At 35.9% G+C, this 15,455-nt stretch overlaps 1 protein-coding gene across 4 annotated transcripts; it reads right to left on the bottom strand.

Moving 5' to 3' along the window:
* Nucleotides 1-1,371: 1,371 nt before the first annotated feature.
* Nucleotides 1,372-15,157, bottom strand: LOC113865022 (serine/threonine-protein phosphatase 4 regulatory subunit 2). Of its 4 annotated transcripts, none has more exons than XM_027499336.1 (8): nucleotides 15,013-15,157; nucleotides 14,847-14,925; nucleotides 14,692-14,772; nucleotides 3,854-3,902; nucleotides 3,533-3,629; nucleotides 2,731-2,783; nucleotides 2,559-2,621; nucleotides 1,372-2,246 (listed from the first exon to the last, which is right to left on the bottom strand). In XM_027499336.1, exons 2-8 carry the CDS (start codon nucleotides 14,918-14,920, stop codon nucleotides 1,977-1,979), a joined length of 687 nt encoding a protein of 228 aa, XP_027355137.1. In that variant the 5' UTR covers nucleotides 14,921-14,925; nucleotides 15,013-15,157; the 3' UTR covers nucleotides 1,372-1,976. The 4 variants fall into 4 exon arrangements, with proteins under 4 accessions (XP_027355137.1, XP_027355139.1, XP_027355141.1 ...); XM_027499338.1 differs by having other exon boundaries at nucleotides 1,448-2,246; nucleotides 14,847-14,930; nucleotides 15,013-15,149; XM_027499340.1 differs by having other exon boundaries at nucleotides 1,555-2,246; nucleotides 14,847-14,930; nucleotides 15,024-15,146.
* Nucleotides 15,158-15,455: the final 298 nt, after the last annotated feature.

The raw sequence follows: 15,455 nt of genomic DNA, 5'->3' as shown, positions 1-15,455 counted from the left end.
ATTTACCTGCACATTTACGTTTCTGCATTTTAATTTCAATTCGTGTTGCTTATTTCTTTGTACGCAATTTGGTTATTCCTTAGCACATTTCTGTAAAAACTCTACGTCTGATTAAATTCTGTTTGATTATTAGTTACTATTTTTGTTTAATCCTCTACTTTATAACGTCAATTTTACTGTTACGTTAACAACACACTTAAAAGAACCCAAAAAGGACATAAATTCAGTTCCCAGATTGTTCTTGGATTATTTGTTTACAAACTGTCATTTTTTATTAAAATTTTTAACATTTAATAATATCAATATATGTAATTTTTAATAAAAAATTTATATATAACTTTTTATTCTGTGCAATATTATACTTGTTAAAAAAATTAGATATATATATATATATATATATATATAGAGAGAGAGAGAGAGAGAGAGAGAGTGATAAGCATATTTTTACCTATAGAACCCTGAGCAATTTAATTGTGTGCAAGAACTTCATTATGAAAATAATTTGATTCTAAGGCTATAGTTTGGTATGCAATGGCGAGTGAAATATAATAAAATGAGACAGAAAAAATAATAAAATAAGATTATCATTTTATTAGAGTATTATTTATATATTTTTACAATGAAACAAGAAAATTTTATTGATTGGATAATTTTACGATAAAATGAAGAAAAAAAACGGTTCCTTCCCGTACTTCTAAATTGGAGGGTAAGAAAAGGATAGATATTAGGTAGATCAAACATTTCAAACAATAAAATCTAATGCATTCCATTTCATTTTGTGGTGTTTAATCTTTTCTCTGTCAGTAATTTATTTGTGATTTTAGTTAAATATAAATGGCAGTATAAAACTTTTTCATCCATATAAACTTCATTAAATTTGAAACTTGTCAATATTAAATGTTCTTTTTACCTTTATCTTGATTAATATTAATGTTTGTAGAGGAAGAAAAATGCATGTCGAGAGTAGGATTATTTGTTTAGAATATTAACCAAATACAGAAACCTTTTCCGATTAATAGTGTTGACCTCGGCAGTGTTCAAGCCAAACCCAATTTGAACTATTTGAACGAAATTTTTGAGTGCAAGTATTGTGCAGATGAAGGATAGTTGTTTGATTACAGGATTACGGTGTAGTAGCTACCTTTGTTCGTAAGTCTTCGAATACACTTTTTTTTTTTTCAGCTTTGACATGTGTATGTTAAATAACACACGAGTGATGGTTGGACCTTGGAGTTATAAGAAAAGAATAAAATGGTCTCTCTCTCTACTCTCCCAGCAGAAATCTGTTCTGCAATTTTTCCATTCGGGACCTAGCATGCATAAATTGTGTAATCGAATTATATTATTTGGCTTCAATTTTTCTACTAATGGGTAAAATTTGACCAATTTTTATTAACTCTTTCCAAATTTGTGTTTTGCCTGTAGTTAAGACTTGAGACATGTTTTGGTCCAAAATCTCAAAACGCTCAACGCACACACGACCTAGCTCAATTTGTCACACCAGCTCATTTTCGAGCTCAGACTCCAATATATCTATACGAGATATTACCAGGTGCAAACCGCTTTCAGTTGGACTGAAACCGCGAGCTGCACATTTAATCTCTTGCACACCCAAAATGCGAGCCAGATACTACCATACCCACTGCAAAGGGCATGAGAAGGAGGATGCAGAAGTTCATGAACAAGTTTGTGAACATAACTTCAGAACATAAATTAAAAGCAAATCTACATTGAGCTATTCAATATCGTCCCACCAACACAAGCATAGCATCCAAGAGATAGAGTAGAGACTGTTATGATTTTAATTTTAAAGTGAATGTCCAGCTCCAATGATTACCAAACCAGGGATTAAAGCACTCTGCAATGACCAAGGTCCAAGTTGTCCTCACAGCATTTGGAGCTCACCAGGAGGAAACATTCGAATCTTTGAGCTCATCAGAGTTTATGGATATAAAGATGGACACTAACCATGAAGCTTACGCATTATTAGCATTAGGCTCAGAATTTGTTTCTGATGATTTCACGTCTTCAAAAGCTTCCATGTCAATGGTCATATCATCACCCGTATCAGCCTCAGTCATTACTTCATCCTTGTCGACCACCAGAGGCTCAATGCCATTTTGTGTACTATCGGTTTGCTGCTGCTGCTGTTTTTCACTAGCCTTCTCTTGGTCATCTGGCTCTTTTTCTGTAGCTTGGGGGCATGGATCAGTGCAGATTGTTAAGGTAGATGTAACTAACAAGTTCTACAGAGGAAAACACCATACAGAAGTCAAGCAAATTGTTTAAACAAACTACCTATAACTCAAGTACCAATGATAAAAATGAATGATGAACTAAATACATGATTTTTTATTGTTAATCTAAAAATAATAATTTTGAACAGCAATGGCCGCTATTCCCTAACCTAAGGAAGGAATAGAGTAAGGCCTTTACTGCTCCATAGTAGAGCAAGCCCGTAAAGCTAGCTGAACTCAGGACGGGCCCAGAAGAACCAAGAAAATGGACTCTAGCTTGAAAGCCATCCATGAGCAAGGGAGAATACAATTAACACATACCTTTTCAAGAGCTAAAGCAAGCTTTGAAAGATTCGGATAAATGCTTTTTGCACCCAATAGGATCTGTTCAATGCAATATTACCCAAGTAACATTATTATTTCGATGTTAGCAAGTTAAACTTGAAATTGATACCAGAACATAATAATGTACAATCAAAAGAAACAAATTTACCTCACAAAGCCTTTGTAAGGTAAATGGAGGGCCTTCGATGAAACAAACAAGTGCTGGAATCCATAACAGCATATCAAAAAATTTTAATGGAGCTTTCATACCAAAAAATTAATAATAATAAATAAGTAAAAATTTAGCAGATCAAGTAAATAAGAACAGCTTCAAACATTTGAAGAATATATGCAACGTGAAATGAAAAAATGCAACCTGAATTGGCCACAGTTTGACAAGTTAAAAGCTTACCATAGAATCCACAAAAAGGGAGAAGTGAGTATCAGACATGGATCCCATAGCATTGAACTCAAATGTTCAACTACTAGAGCATTGGTGCTTCTAGTTTAATAATATTAGATTATCAGGTGTGTCTATTGTCATTTCTGTTTAAGTGATTTTTATCTAAAATACTCTTTCTTTAATGTGAATCAAATTAACAATAAGGATATTTAAATAAAAAAAAAAGTTCTTAAATTGGAGTGACAATAGATATGATATGAGAGTAGCAATAAATAAACACTTCCTAGATTATCTATTCTTATATATATTTGTTTGTTCAGTTTTGGTGTTGGAATATTTCTAAGATTTATATTCCCAGTCAATAATTTTATTAGTTCATATCAAAAGAAAGTTCAATATTTAAACAAAAGTTTCACGTGTTAATAGAATACTGTTATAACTATCAGTATGAAAATACCAAAATTAAATTCTTAAAGTAATTGGTTATATTTCTAGTTTAGACACATCTAACAAAGATGACTCTTTACTGGTTAAATATTAGCTAGGGAACTTATGTCGGGCGGGATACCTTCATCCAATTTGTTGACCAACTCAGTGTATGATTCTCCTAATGAAGCATATTGCTGCTCACTTGTCATTTTTGCCTCAGGGTATTCTGATAATACCTGTATAATCAATGTGTAGAGAAAGAGGCAAAAGATAAGTGTAAGAACTATGATGTATGAATAATAAAATTCAAATAAACAATTAAACTGAGACAAAATTACAAAAACTTACATGTTAGCATACCTCTAAGAATCAACAAAATATACATAAGAATGCATGCTAGCATTCCTCTAAGAATCAACAAAATATATATACAAATGCATGCCAGCATACCTCCCCATACCTGCTTCAGCTGAAATGATAGCATACTCTTCAACTTATCCCAATTATGCCTGTAATTCAAAATTTTCACCACATTAGACTTTTTCAAATATAGATCCATCTCCAAGTCAACTTTCATTAAATATATAGCCACAGTAGCCAACCCCACATAGCAATTGTTATAGACCCAAAAATCACAGAACAAGATATGGATGTAGAAACAGCAATATTGAGAGAACATAAGGGAAGTTTGTATTATTCGCAACAGAAAAAAGAAACTATGCAAAAGAAGAAAGGTTATTCTAATGCCCCAAAGCAATGCTCCTTATAGAGAGCAAAACGACACCCTATCCCACAACTTCCAAAAAACCAAAAATCTGCCCTCCACTCCCGGTTAAACATGCCTAAGTAATAAAAATTATTTTCTCTTCACAACTAACTTTGCCAACTCAGCACATCTCAAACACTTCCTAATTTCTTTCTTTTCCTCACATACACTATCTAATCCTTAGGCTTGGTTGAAGCCTCATGGATGTTAAGTTCACCAAACACGAATATAACAAATAATTGTAAAGAACAGAAGAAATCAGAAATGGAGTAATATACATGTATATGAAATGTATGATATATGAAAGAAGGTATAAAAGTAGCACTCTCTCTCTTGGTTCACAAAACTAAGAGCCTCCCTCTCTAGGCACAAACAGCCTCCTTAATCATTTTCTTCCATAACTAACTTCTCTCTCATCCTTTCCTATATAACTGACTCCCTTTACACGTGTGCTCCCTTTCCCTTCCTGGGGTACACACACCAGATTTTGGGTCTTTCTACTTGACTCACTAGTGGGCCCATATCAGTCACCCTAAAAATGGTTTACTTTCTCCTCAGGCCCATGTTCTTCTCCTTGATCCCCATCATTACCCCTCCATCAACATGAATCTTGTCCTCAAGATTGAGATGAGGGAATTGGCTTCGGATAACTACAACATCTTCCCTGTTGCTTCTTCTACTAGTTTCTTAGCCCACTACACAAGTCATTGCTTGACCCTATCTCCATGCTTGACAATGTTCTAGGAAGCTAACACTGTCGTAGGCGTCCACACATTAGTTCTATCATCTTCCAAGTCAGTAGGTAGCTCCGGTTGCACCTTGTAATTACTAACGGCCTTCTTCAGCTATGATGCATGGAAGACGGGATGAATTTGGGTTGTTTCTGGCAACTTCAAGTGGTAAGCTACTGCTCCCACACGACCAATAATTTCATATGGCCAATAATACCTTGCAAATAGCATGGCATTGATCCAAGACATAACTGATTTCTACTTATGAGGTCACAATTTTAAGAAAACTCACTCTCCCACTTCAAAGCTTTTTTCTTACCTCTTGAGATTAGTTTGATTTTCATTCTTCCTTGGGCCCACTGCAAGTGTTCCTTCAATTGCCTCAAGACTTCATCCCTCTCTAATAACTCTCGCTGGACTACTTCTACTCGTACTTCACCTTGTATCCCCTTAACCATAGGAGGAGGTTTTCTTCCATAGACTACTTCAAAGGGAGTGGTTTGACTGGACTCATGATAGGATGTGTTGTACCAATACTCCACCCATGGGAGCCAAATTGACCATTCTTTAGGCTAATTAGTGACAAAACACCTTAGATAAGTATCTAAGCACCGGTTAACCACCTCTGTTTGTCCATCCAATTGTGGATGATAGGCCAAACTCATATTTAGAGAAGTCCCCTGCAATCTGAAAAATTCCTTCCAGAATTAACTCATGAAAACCAAATCCATATGACTCACAATGGAATTAGGAACCCCCACTACTTTTTTAACCAAAAATTATGCCAACACCTTAGCAGTATATGGATGTTTCAATGAAATAAAATGGCAGTATTTTGACAATCTATCTACTACCATAAAAATAGCCTCATAACCTCTTCATCGCAGCCCATAATAAAATCCATTGAAATGTCTTCCCACATTCCTTTCGGGATGGGCAAGGGCTGCAATAACCTACCAAGAGAAACTGTCATATACTTCTGCCACTGACATGTATCGCAGGATCGCACATACTGCTGAACCATGCATTTCATTCCCCTCCAATACAAATTGGCAGCAATTCTCCTATAAATCTTGTTGTATCCCAAATGACCTCCTTGTGGAGTGATGTGATATTCCTCTAGCAATTTTGGAATCCAAGAGGATTTTTCAGATATCACCAATCTGTCATCATAGAATAGGACCCCATGTTTGTAGGAAAACCCAACTGAACCGTTTTCTCCCTTCTAGAGCTATTGGATAATCCCCTTCAACTTATCATCTTCATGTACTTCTGCAATGATAACTTGACTATCTAACCACAGAGGAAAATATGTCAATGTCCTGTTCACCATCCTCTTTTTTTAAGGATAATGCATCCGCTCCTTTATTTTCCGTCGCAGGTTTGTAGATGATTTCAAAGTTGTAGCCTAGTAATTTAACAATTCAATTCTATTGGCTGCCTATGATTATCTTTTGTTGCAATAGTTGTTTCAAACTTTTGTGATAAGTGGATACCCAAAATCTCCTCCCTAATAGGTACGGTCTCCAATGATTAATGGCTAATGCAACAGCCATCAACTCCTTCTCATAGGCAGATTTAATCAAATTTTTGGACCCAAAAGCCTTGCTAAACAACGCCACAGGATGTTTATCTTGCATAAGGATGGCGCCCACACCTAAACCAGAAGCATCACATTCCATAGTAAATTCCTTATAAAAGTTCGATAAGGCCAAAACCAGAGCAATGGTCATTCTTCTCTTCAGCTCAGCTTGAGCCTCTTTTCTCCACTTAAACGCATCTTTCTTGGTCAGTTCTGTCAAAGGTTTTGCCACCTTCCTATAGTTGTGAATGAACTTTCAATAATATTCAATTAAGCCAAGAAAATCTCTCACCCCTTTAACATTTTTCGAAATTGGCCAATTTAACACACTCTTCACTTTTCTTGGATTAACAACAGCTCCCTATTGCAATATAGTATGACCCAAGCACTCCACACTCCTTTGTGCAAAGAGACATTTCTTTTTATTAGCAAAAAGCTTTATGCAATTCTAAAATACCCAAAATTTCCTTCAAATGAGCCAAATGAGATGCACAATACTGTCAATATTATCAATGGCGGATGGCGGCTCATGGCAGAAACTCAAAATACTGCCATAAAGTTATGACGGCCGTCATGGCGAGTTATGGCAGATATAATAAAATATATAAAAATAATACTATAGGTCACAAAAAATAATAAAAAATAATTAACTCAAAATATATGTAACATAACCTTCAATCCAAAGTATAATTCAATCCAAAATATGCAATTATCAAAATGTCAAGTTAACAAAAAAAATAAAGATTATCAATTTTATCCTCCTCTTCAACTCCAACATAATCATCCTCTTTCTCATCCAGCATATCCCTCCTCCTCTTCTCCTTCAGATTGTGGAAGATTAAATTGTAATTCATCTTTTGTTTCTTCCGACATCTCTTCATCTTCTAATTCTTCATCATCTTCAAGAACCATTGTCTCTTTTCTTTTTGCTGTTGAGCATGCCTTGATCTTGGAAACTTTTGCAGCTTTGATAGTGATACCACTTGATGGACTCTTTTTTTTCTTAGAATGACGCCTAGTATATGTTGTAGGCTCTCCAATTCCAGAAGCTTTATAAACAGTTGCCCAATTTAAAGTGTTATCATCATAAAAAACTAAGTCATTTCCAGCATTCTCACCTAGAGCATCATCATTCATTTCTCCAATCAACCACTCATTACACTCATCAATGTCATTAAGTGTAATTGGATCAATTACATCTTTAAGACTATAACGTTCTTTGAGTTGTTGGTTGTATTTCACATAAACTAAGTCATGTAATTTTTTGTGATCAAATCTATTTCTCTTCTTTGAATGAATATGCAACGTGAGTTTAATTATAAGAATATTAATTAGTTTCCTTCTAATTTCTAAAATAAAGTAGTAGGCTCGAGAGATAAGAAATTACTTGCTCAAAAACACTCTAGTTGCATTCACATCCGAATGCACTACATGTCAAGCTCAAAATTTTGATAACTAGTTGCTGCAAATGTAGGCTGAATATCCATACATTCTCTACTATTGAGCTATAAAATGAAAGATAAATTATAACTCTAAAGATGAATTATAATCTTAAAATTAAAATATTGAATAATTTAATGAATTACCAGGAGCAATGCTTTTTCTTTGTGATTTTGCAAAATCGGACCCAAAGAAACCACCACCGCTCTTATAAATTGGTAATTCAAATAGTATGTTTTGTTGTACATGGGACTTGACACCAACCTCTTAATACAATCATACAACCCATTTGTAACTTCCAAATCAAATTCAATTTGAGAGTTGTCATAGTAAAATTCTGAATTTAAAATGTGACCAACTGCATGTAATGGACGGTGAAGCTGACAAGTCCATCTATTATCAATGATTGCAAACACATCTTTGTATTTACTTTCATTATTTTTGAATGACTTCATAATAACTTCTTTACTTTTCTCCATTGCTTCATAAATATACTACATGGCTGGTCTTCTTTCCCCATCAACCAAACGTAACACCCGGACAAGAGGAGCCATGATTTTCAAAGTATACACCACATTATTCTAAAATACAGGATTTAATAGAATTTTTGTTGCTTGCTTCTCTTTAGCTTCCTTTGATAACTTGTTTTTACACCATTCCTCAGAAGTAAACATCTTTTTAAGATTTTTTTTTTTTTTTGTGAAGCCTTTCTAATGATAGAAAAGAAGTTGTAAATCGAGTAACTGCATGTCTCACCAATTCCCTCTTGTTTGTAAAATTTCTCAACAAACTCAAAATACTTGAATGACTGTAGATAAAACCAACAACCGATATTCCCCTTTGAATTGCCTTCTTTATCAAGATAAGCTTTCTAATATCTTCAAGCATAAGATCTATGCAATGAGCTGCACAAAGAGTCCAATAAAAGATGTCTTTTCGCTTCCAACATCTTACCAGCCAAAACATAATTGCTTCCATTATTCATTATCACTTGTACAACTTTATGTTCTCCAATCTCTTCCACAAGAGCATCAAGCATCTCAAATAATTTTTCACCGGTCTTCACAAAATTAGATCTATCAATAGACCTCACAAACATAGTCCCAGCAGGAGAGTTGACCAAGAAATTAATTAAACATCTTTGTTTTCGATCGGTCTATGCATCTAATATGATGGAACAACCATGTTTGCTCCATTGCTCCTTATGATCTTTCATGAGAAAATTGGTATATTATAGCTCTTTCTTTAAAAGTGAAACTCGAATATCATGATAACTTGGAGCTGATAAATTTGGACCGAAAGCACCAACAGCTGTAAGCATTTCTTGAAAGCTCTTCATTTTAATGAAGTTAAAGGAAAGGCCAGCTTGATACCAAAATCGAGCTATGTATTGATGAACCCTTGCTTTGGCTTCTTTGTCACAAACTTCTCTTATATTTGCTTGTCTCAATTTTAACTTTTTCCTTTTCTCAATTGCATTTTCTGGCTTTCTACAAAACAAATCCATTGGCTCTTTCTACCCATGGCAATACTATGTGTTTGGGTATCCTCCTCATCCTCACTTTCATCATAGCTTATACTTTTAAAGCTTCTCACCTTTGGCATCTCAAAGTTGTTTTGACTCTTTTTATCCTTTTGATATGCCTCAATCTCTTTTCTAATTTCTTCAGGACACTTGGGATAAGCTTTCACGTTACCTTTCTTTCCAATCAAATGTTGTTTCACTCTAGTGATTCCAGCACTCATAGCTTTTCCACAAAAGTTACATACAATGTTGTTTGTATCACCCTCTTTCAACGAATGAGCGTATTTTCATCCCGGGTCAGATCGATTAGAAGCTCTTGATAATGAAGATTCTTGTTGAGCCATGTTAAGAGAAGTTGAAATAAAGATAATGGGCTTTTTTGAGGATAAACAGAGAAAAAACAGCAAGTGAACAAAGGAAAAATTGAAACATGTAAAGAGAAAAATAGAAATGAAGAAATAAAAGAAAAAACAGCGAGATAGGAAAAAACAAAAAAAGATGGCTACCGGAAAAAAGGTGTCGCCGGAGATGGAGGTTCAGGTCGCCGGAAATGGAGGTTCAAGTCGCCGGAGATGGAGGAGATTGTCGCCAGTGAACAGAATAGAATAAAGCAGGTGAACAGAACAGAGCAAGTCGGAGAAGAGAAAGATGTGAGAAAAGGGCAGATCTACGTCAGAGAAGACAAATCGGAGAAGATAAATAAAAAAAGATGATGGTAGAGAGAGGTCCGAGACGTGCGGAGATGGGAGACAAGCAGAGAAAAGAGAGATGAGAGATGAGGGAGAAGGGTTTGAGTGACGGAGAAGAGAGACTCACCTTAGTAATGCGTGGGTCAGTCTTGGATCAGGTCGGGTTTAGGCCCAAATAACATAAATCCGCCATTTTTCACACATTTCCGCCATGGCCGCCGTTACCGCCATGGGCATAACAGCCGCCATGGCACCGCCACACAAAACTGCCATTTAACGAAGGCGACATAACGACAGGGTTGAAATCTGCCACCGCAACCCGCCATAATGCCGCCAAATCCGCCATTTGATAACACTGAATACTATATATTAAATTAAAATGTCATTAAAAAATACCAAAACATACCTCCTCAACTTGCCACAAAAAATCTCATTGATCAACAATTGGAAGTTGGAAAGGGCATTCATGAGTCCAAAAGACATTACAAGATACTCGTTACCTTCATGAGTTTTAAATGTTATCTTTGGAATATCCTCCTCCTTCATTCGCACTTAATGGTATCTTAATTTCAAATCTAATTTGAAGAAAAAACCAGCCCTGTTCAACTCATCCAAAAACTCTTAGATCACCAGAATGGGGAATTTATTAGGTACGATTACTTTATTAAGAGCCATATAATCGATGCACATCCTCCAAGACTGGTCTTTCTTCTTAACCAAAATTATAGGACTAGAATAGGCACTGTTATTGTGCCAAATGACTCCATTGTTCCATAGCTCCTTGACCTATCTTTCTATCTTATCTTTTTTATGATGTGCATAACGATATGGTTGTACATTCACCAGTCCTTGGCCAGGCAGCAAGGTTATACTGTGGGCTTTGGACCTCTGAAAAAAACTTTTTGGCTCTAGAAAAATGTTCTCATAACGACCCAATCAAGTTTCTAACTCTTGCTTCTGCTTTTCAGTTAAATACGCCTTGTTATGACCTTTCAATTCAGCAGACATCATAATTCCCTCCACACATCAAGAATTCATCTTCACCACTACTCCCAGTGCAGTCAAGGTAGGACCCCCAGTCCATGCTCCACAGAGTCTCCCACTTGCCCTTAAAATTAATTGTCATGATTTGGAGCTTCCAATCCACCACAATCTCACCCAAAGATGCCAACCAAGAGATCCCCGACACCATATCAATATCCTTAAGATCAAAAAGGAATGCACAAGATAGATTTACCAACACATGGAGACTGCATAACTGTCCTCTGATTTCTTCTTTCAATCCATGAAGGAAATATGCAAAGTATTGTGCCTTTGGAATCTTGCGGACTTGCGCAGTGAGGAACTCAAAATCTTTAATATATTCTTCAACATCGCTGGTTTGCTGCAAGGCCATGCGTTGGTCATAAGCATTACCTTCAGCCAATCCCGCGTGCCTATTGAGCAAAACTTTCTTAAACTAATCCCAATTGAGATCTTCTTCTTCATTCATCAATGAATTGAAGAGGTGGATAATTCCTCCTTCCATACATAGCTGAGCCCAAGTTGACTCTGATGGCATCACTAGTTTCTTGCACATGGAAATAAATCTCAGCTCTGATTATCCATCTAGCAAGATCCCCACCATTAAACATCGACAACTCGACCTTCTTCACTGGCTGTCGAAACTTGTCTAGTGCCTCTCCTCGTAATTTCTTCAGACCCAAACTGCTATTAGCAATCTTCTTTTCTAGCATGTTGTTCTGTTCTGGATTGGGAGATTAATAGTTATCACCTTCCTTCTCTGGCGATTTTCCAGCTTCTACAGTGTTTTTGGAAAGCAGAGAAAACAGTTTCGACTGATATTCTGCAGTCTCCTTACACAACAACTCCATTGTCTTTTGATTCTCAAGCCTCATCGCCTCCATCATGGCTCTCATACTCGACAATTCCCTTTCAATGAAGTTGATTCTCAATTCCATCTCCACAGATTTTGCTGTTTCCTGTGATGGCGTTTCGATGATTGTTGCTTTCTTCTTCTGTGGTGGCATTCACCGTCGAAGAATAATCCGGCAAGTTGGACCAATTTGTTACAAACCCGAAAATCACAGAACAAGATATGGGGTAGAAACGACAATATTGAGAAAAAATAAGGGAAGTTTGTATTATTTGCAACAGAAAAAGGAAACTATGCAGAAGAAGAAAGGTTCTTCTAATCCTACAGAGCAATGCTCCTTATAGAGAGCCAAATGACACCCTATCCCACAACTTCCAAAAAACTGTCCTCCACTCACGGCTAAACATGCCTAAGTAACCAAAAACTATTCTCTCTCCATAACTAACTTTGCCAACTCAGCACATCTCAAGTATTTCCTAATTTCTTTCTTTTCCTCACATACACTATCCATTCCTTGGGCTTGGCTGAAGCTTCATGGATTACTTTCTCCTCAGGCCCATTTTCTTCTCGGTCCCCATCAGCAATGCAGAGTGACCAACCACAAGGCACTATAGGGATGTAGTGGATACAAGGAGGTTGCTATACCAAATTTAACAGAATGAAATGCAAAAAGTTTATAATACACATCAACACATGTAACTCCAAAGACAAAATGCCTCTTAAACTTAGATATATTGAACACTAATACCCAAAAGTCACAGAGGCAAAGGCATATGGTGATTCTGTAGCAATAAATCCTAAGCAACTACTAGAAAAACACAAACATACATATGCTCAATAGTTAAAAAAAATGTCTCACAAAAACAAAATAACTAGGACAAGTAAATCAAATCACAAGAAATGAACAATAGAGGGATGGATAAGACAAGAATCTGCCCAGAAAATCACTGGGTTGGGAGTTTGGTTGAAAGACAGAGAAAAGAAGGGACATGTGAAACACAGGAAGAACACAGAAAACATAAGTGTTCAGATGCAAAGCAAAAGGGATCTGTTGGACCAGAAAACACATTTAACACATGGTGGGTAATCTCAGAGGCAGAGCAGCTGAGTTTTTGTTGATCGAATAAGGATCTCAAACCATGAAAACCCTCTGATGCAAAAAGGATGAGAACTCCCTAAAATTTCCCTAAAAAATGAATGGAAAACCCAAAAACAAGTGGGCAAACAGGGTTTGCAGATCTGTTTGCTGGAGCAGCCAGGACGGCTGAAACTCCAGCAATGATTTGCCCACTATGACATCTGCAATCCCAACGTCCTGTAGCAGCCTGAGACAGTGGCCACATTCAGTGCAATTCAACACTCTATTTTTGTGGGGTACACTTTAGGCCCACTGAAGCAACCCAAAAAGTAATTGAACCATACTTATTCATCATTTCAAAATGCTGCACATCGTCAGATAGACTATGGAATTAATAAGAAATGGAAATTCCTAAAAAAAACATTAGTAAATTAGTATCATTGCTTGAATGCAAATTTTGCATCTATTGATTTGCACAATTTTCAATTTAACCACCTTTATTACAATAGCAACAACACTGCACCTCTAGTTTTTTAATTGGTCAGATTAAATCCATTATCAAGAAACCATTCAATGGGAATATTGAGGTGGAGCTCATGTGGACAGACACTTAAAATGTTTATGTCAGCATCAAATAATTGAAATCTAGGCATATCAGGTTAATCTCAAGAATTTCCATTTGCAATTGGCAGTCCATTAACAATGAAAGTTAAAAGTGTCAATTCAATGTATGCTGCAAAAACTTAAAATAAATTAAATGTATGATTAAATGCATCAATTCAACGAATGCTTAAATCTAGAAATAGTTAAATGTATGCTGCAATTGTAACCGTAAGGACAAATAGAAAATTCTATAAAATTAAATGATTTAAGCGTTTTTAAACTTAATATCATAAAATAACTCATTCTCACAGTGACATTCTAGATTTTTTTTCACGCAAAAAAAAGAGTAGTAAAAGGAACCAAAAGGCACACCTAAGTTGCTGAGGCAAGGTGCCAGAACAAGTCAGCACCTTAGAGTGCCTCCCCGATTCAAGCAAGGCACGGCTTTATAACCTCACCAATAATAATTAAAAAATAATCGCTGAACTCTCAGCCATATAACTTGCACACTGTGACACCAAACTGACTAAAATAGTCAAAATGTTAAAAGAACAACTAGTTGTGCATCCATGCAACTATATTAGCAGGGGATTGGCTTAGGGTTTTCTAAATTGAACAACATAATCTTTTGTGTCTACTATGAAAGTTAGACTTGAGTAATCCGTGTATACGAAAATTCAACGCAAAGTAGCAAAATGTTTTACAGCTGTCTTTTTCCGCGCACTTTATCAACACCTATGGCCTCAAAGTGTTAAAATCCCCTAAAACCGCAAGTGAACCATTGCCTTCGATTAACATCACAATAAGAGACAGACATCCCTTGTATTGTATTATCAACAAAAAATAATAAAATCCAATTCAAACAATTTCACAACCAAGGCACTCCCAAGTCCCAAGCAGGCACGGTTAATTCCATTATGTGCACAACATAACTAGTTCAAAGCGGAAAAAAGCACACACACATAATCCCTAACTAGTTCAAAAAGTTAGTAGTGCAATGAGGCGTACCAGAACCTCCCAGTGGATGCAATAACTTGTAGAACCTTCACAACCTCTTCCGTGGAAACATCTTGCTGTTGCTCATTGTCTCTGCAAAACCAAAAGTCACTGATTTAGGTATACAAGTGAATTTGCAAGCAAGAGATGAGTGAAATTGCAATCACCTGTGGTTCGAAGCTTCATCATTGTGTACGTCATTGGGAGGATGCTCTAAATTTTCTTGCGATTGCGTCTCCATAAGGACTACACTGAATCACGGAAATCATCAAAAATTGAACAATGAAAGTATTGGATACAGTTGGATACACACATAGGTACGTACATACATACCTATAGAATACCTTCACTAGTTTTGGATAATGGAAAGCTGTGTGGTGTGTTAGTTGAGATTTGAGTTTGAGTTTCGTTTCGTTTCGTTTCGTTTCGTTTGCAGCCTCCGTCGCCGTCAGCGGAGGAACTGCGTCGGTGTGTCTATGTGAATGTTGGGCTTTGTATCCTATTTGTGTTGGACCCATGGGCTCATTCGCTGCTGGGCCTTCTTCTTCAATAGAAGAAGAAATCTTAACCTTAACTTTAAAATATTATTACTCATATGGACTGTATACAGTTTTATTTTAGACCTTATAGCTACTATTATTTTAAAAGAAATCTTAACATTAACTTTAAAGTTGAGAATAAACAACTAAAATTTTATTAAAAAATAATTATACTTTTATAAATTTAATACAATAAATATATTTTATTTATAAAATTATTATAAATTGGATAGAAAT

The sequence above is a fragment of the Abrus precatorius genome, unplaced genomic scaffold (genome assembly GCF_003935025.1).
Source record: "Abrus precatorius isolate BTA unplaced genomic scaffold, Abrus_2018 Scaffold4, whole genome shotgun sequence".
Taxonomy (NCBI): domain Eukaryota; kingdom Viridiplantae; phylum Streptophyta; class Magnoliopsida; order Fabales; family Fabaceae; genus Abrus; species Abrus precatorius.
Note: the sequence above shows the minus strand (reverse complement) of the source record. Positions and strands in the feature narration are given on the sequence as shown.

Excerpts from the sequence above, each read along its gene's own strand:
- LOC113865022 (XM_027499336.1), bottom strand. The coding sequence starts at position 14,920 with ATGGAGACGCAATCGCAAGAAAATTTAGAGCATCCTCCCAATGACGTA. Across the intron at positions 14,773-14,846 it reads GATGAAGCTTCGAACCACAG|AGACAATGAGCAACAGCAAG; the intron begins GTGATTGCAATT and ends TTGGTTTTGCAG. Across the intron at positions 2,247-2,558 it reads TTGCTTTAGCTCTTGAAAAG|AACTTGTTAGTTACATCTAC; the intron begins GTATGTGTTAAT and ends TTTCCTCTGTAG.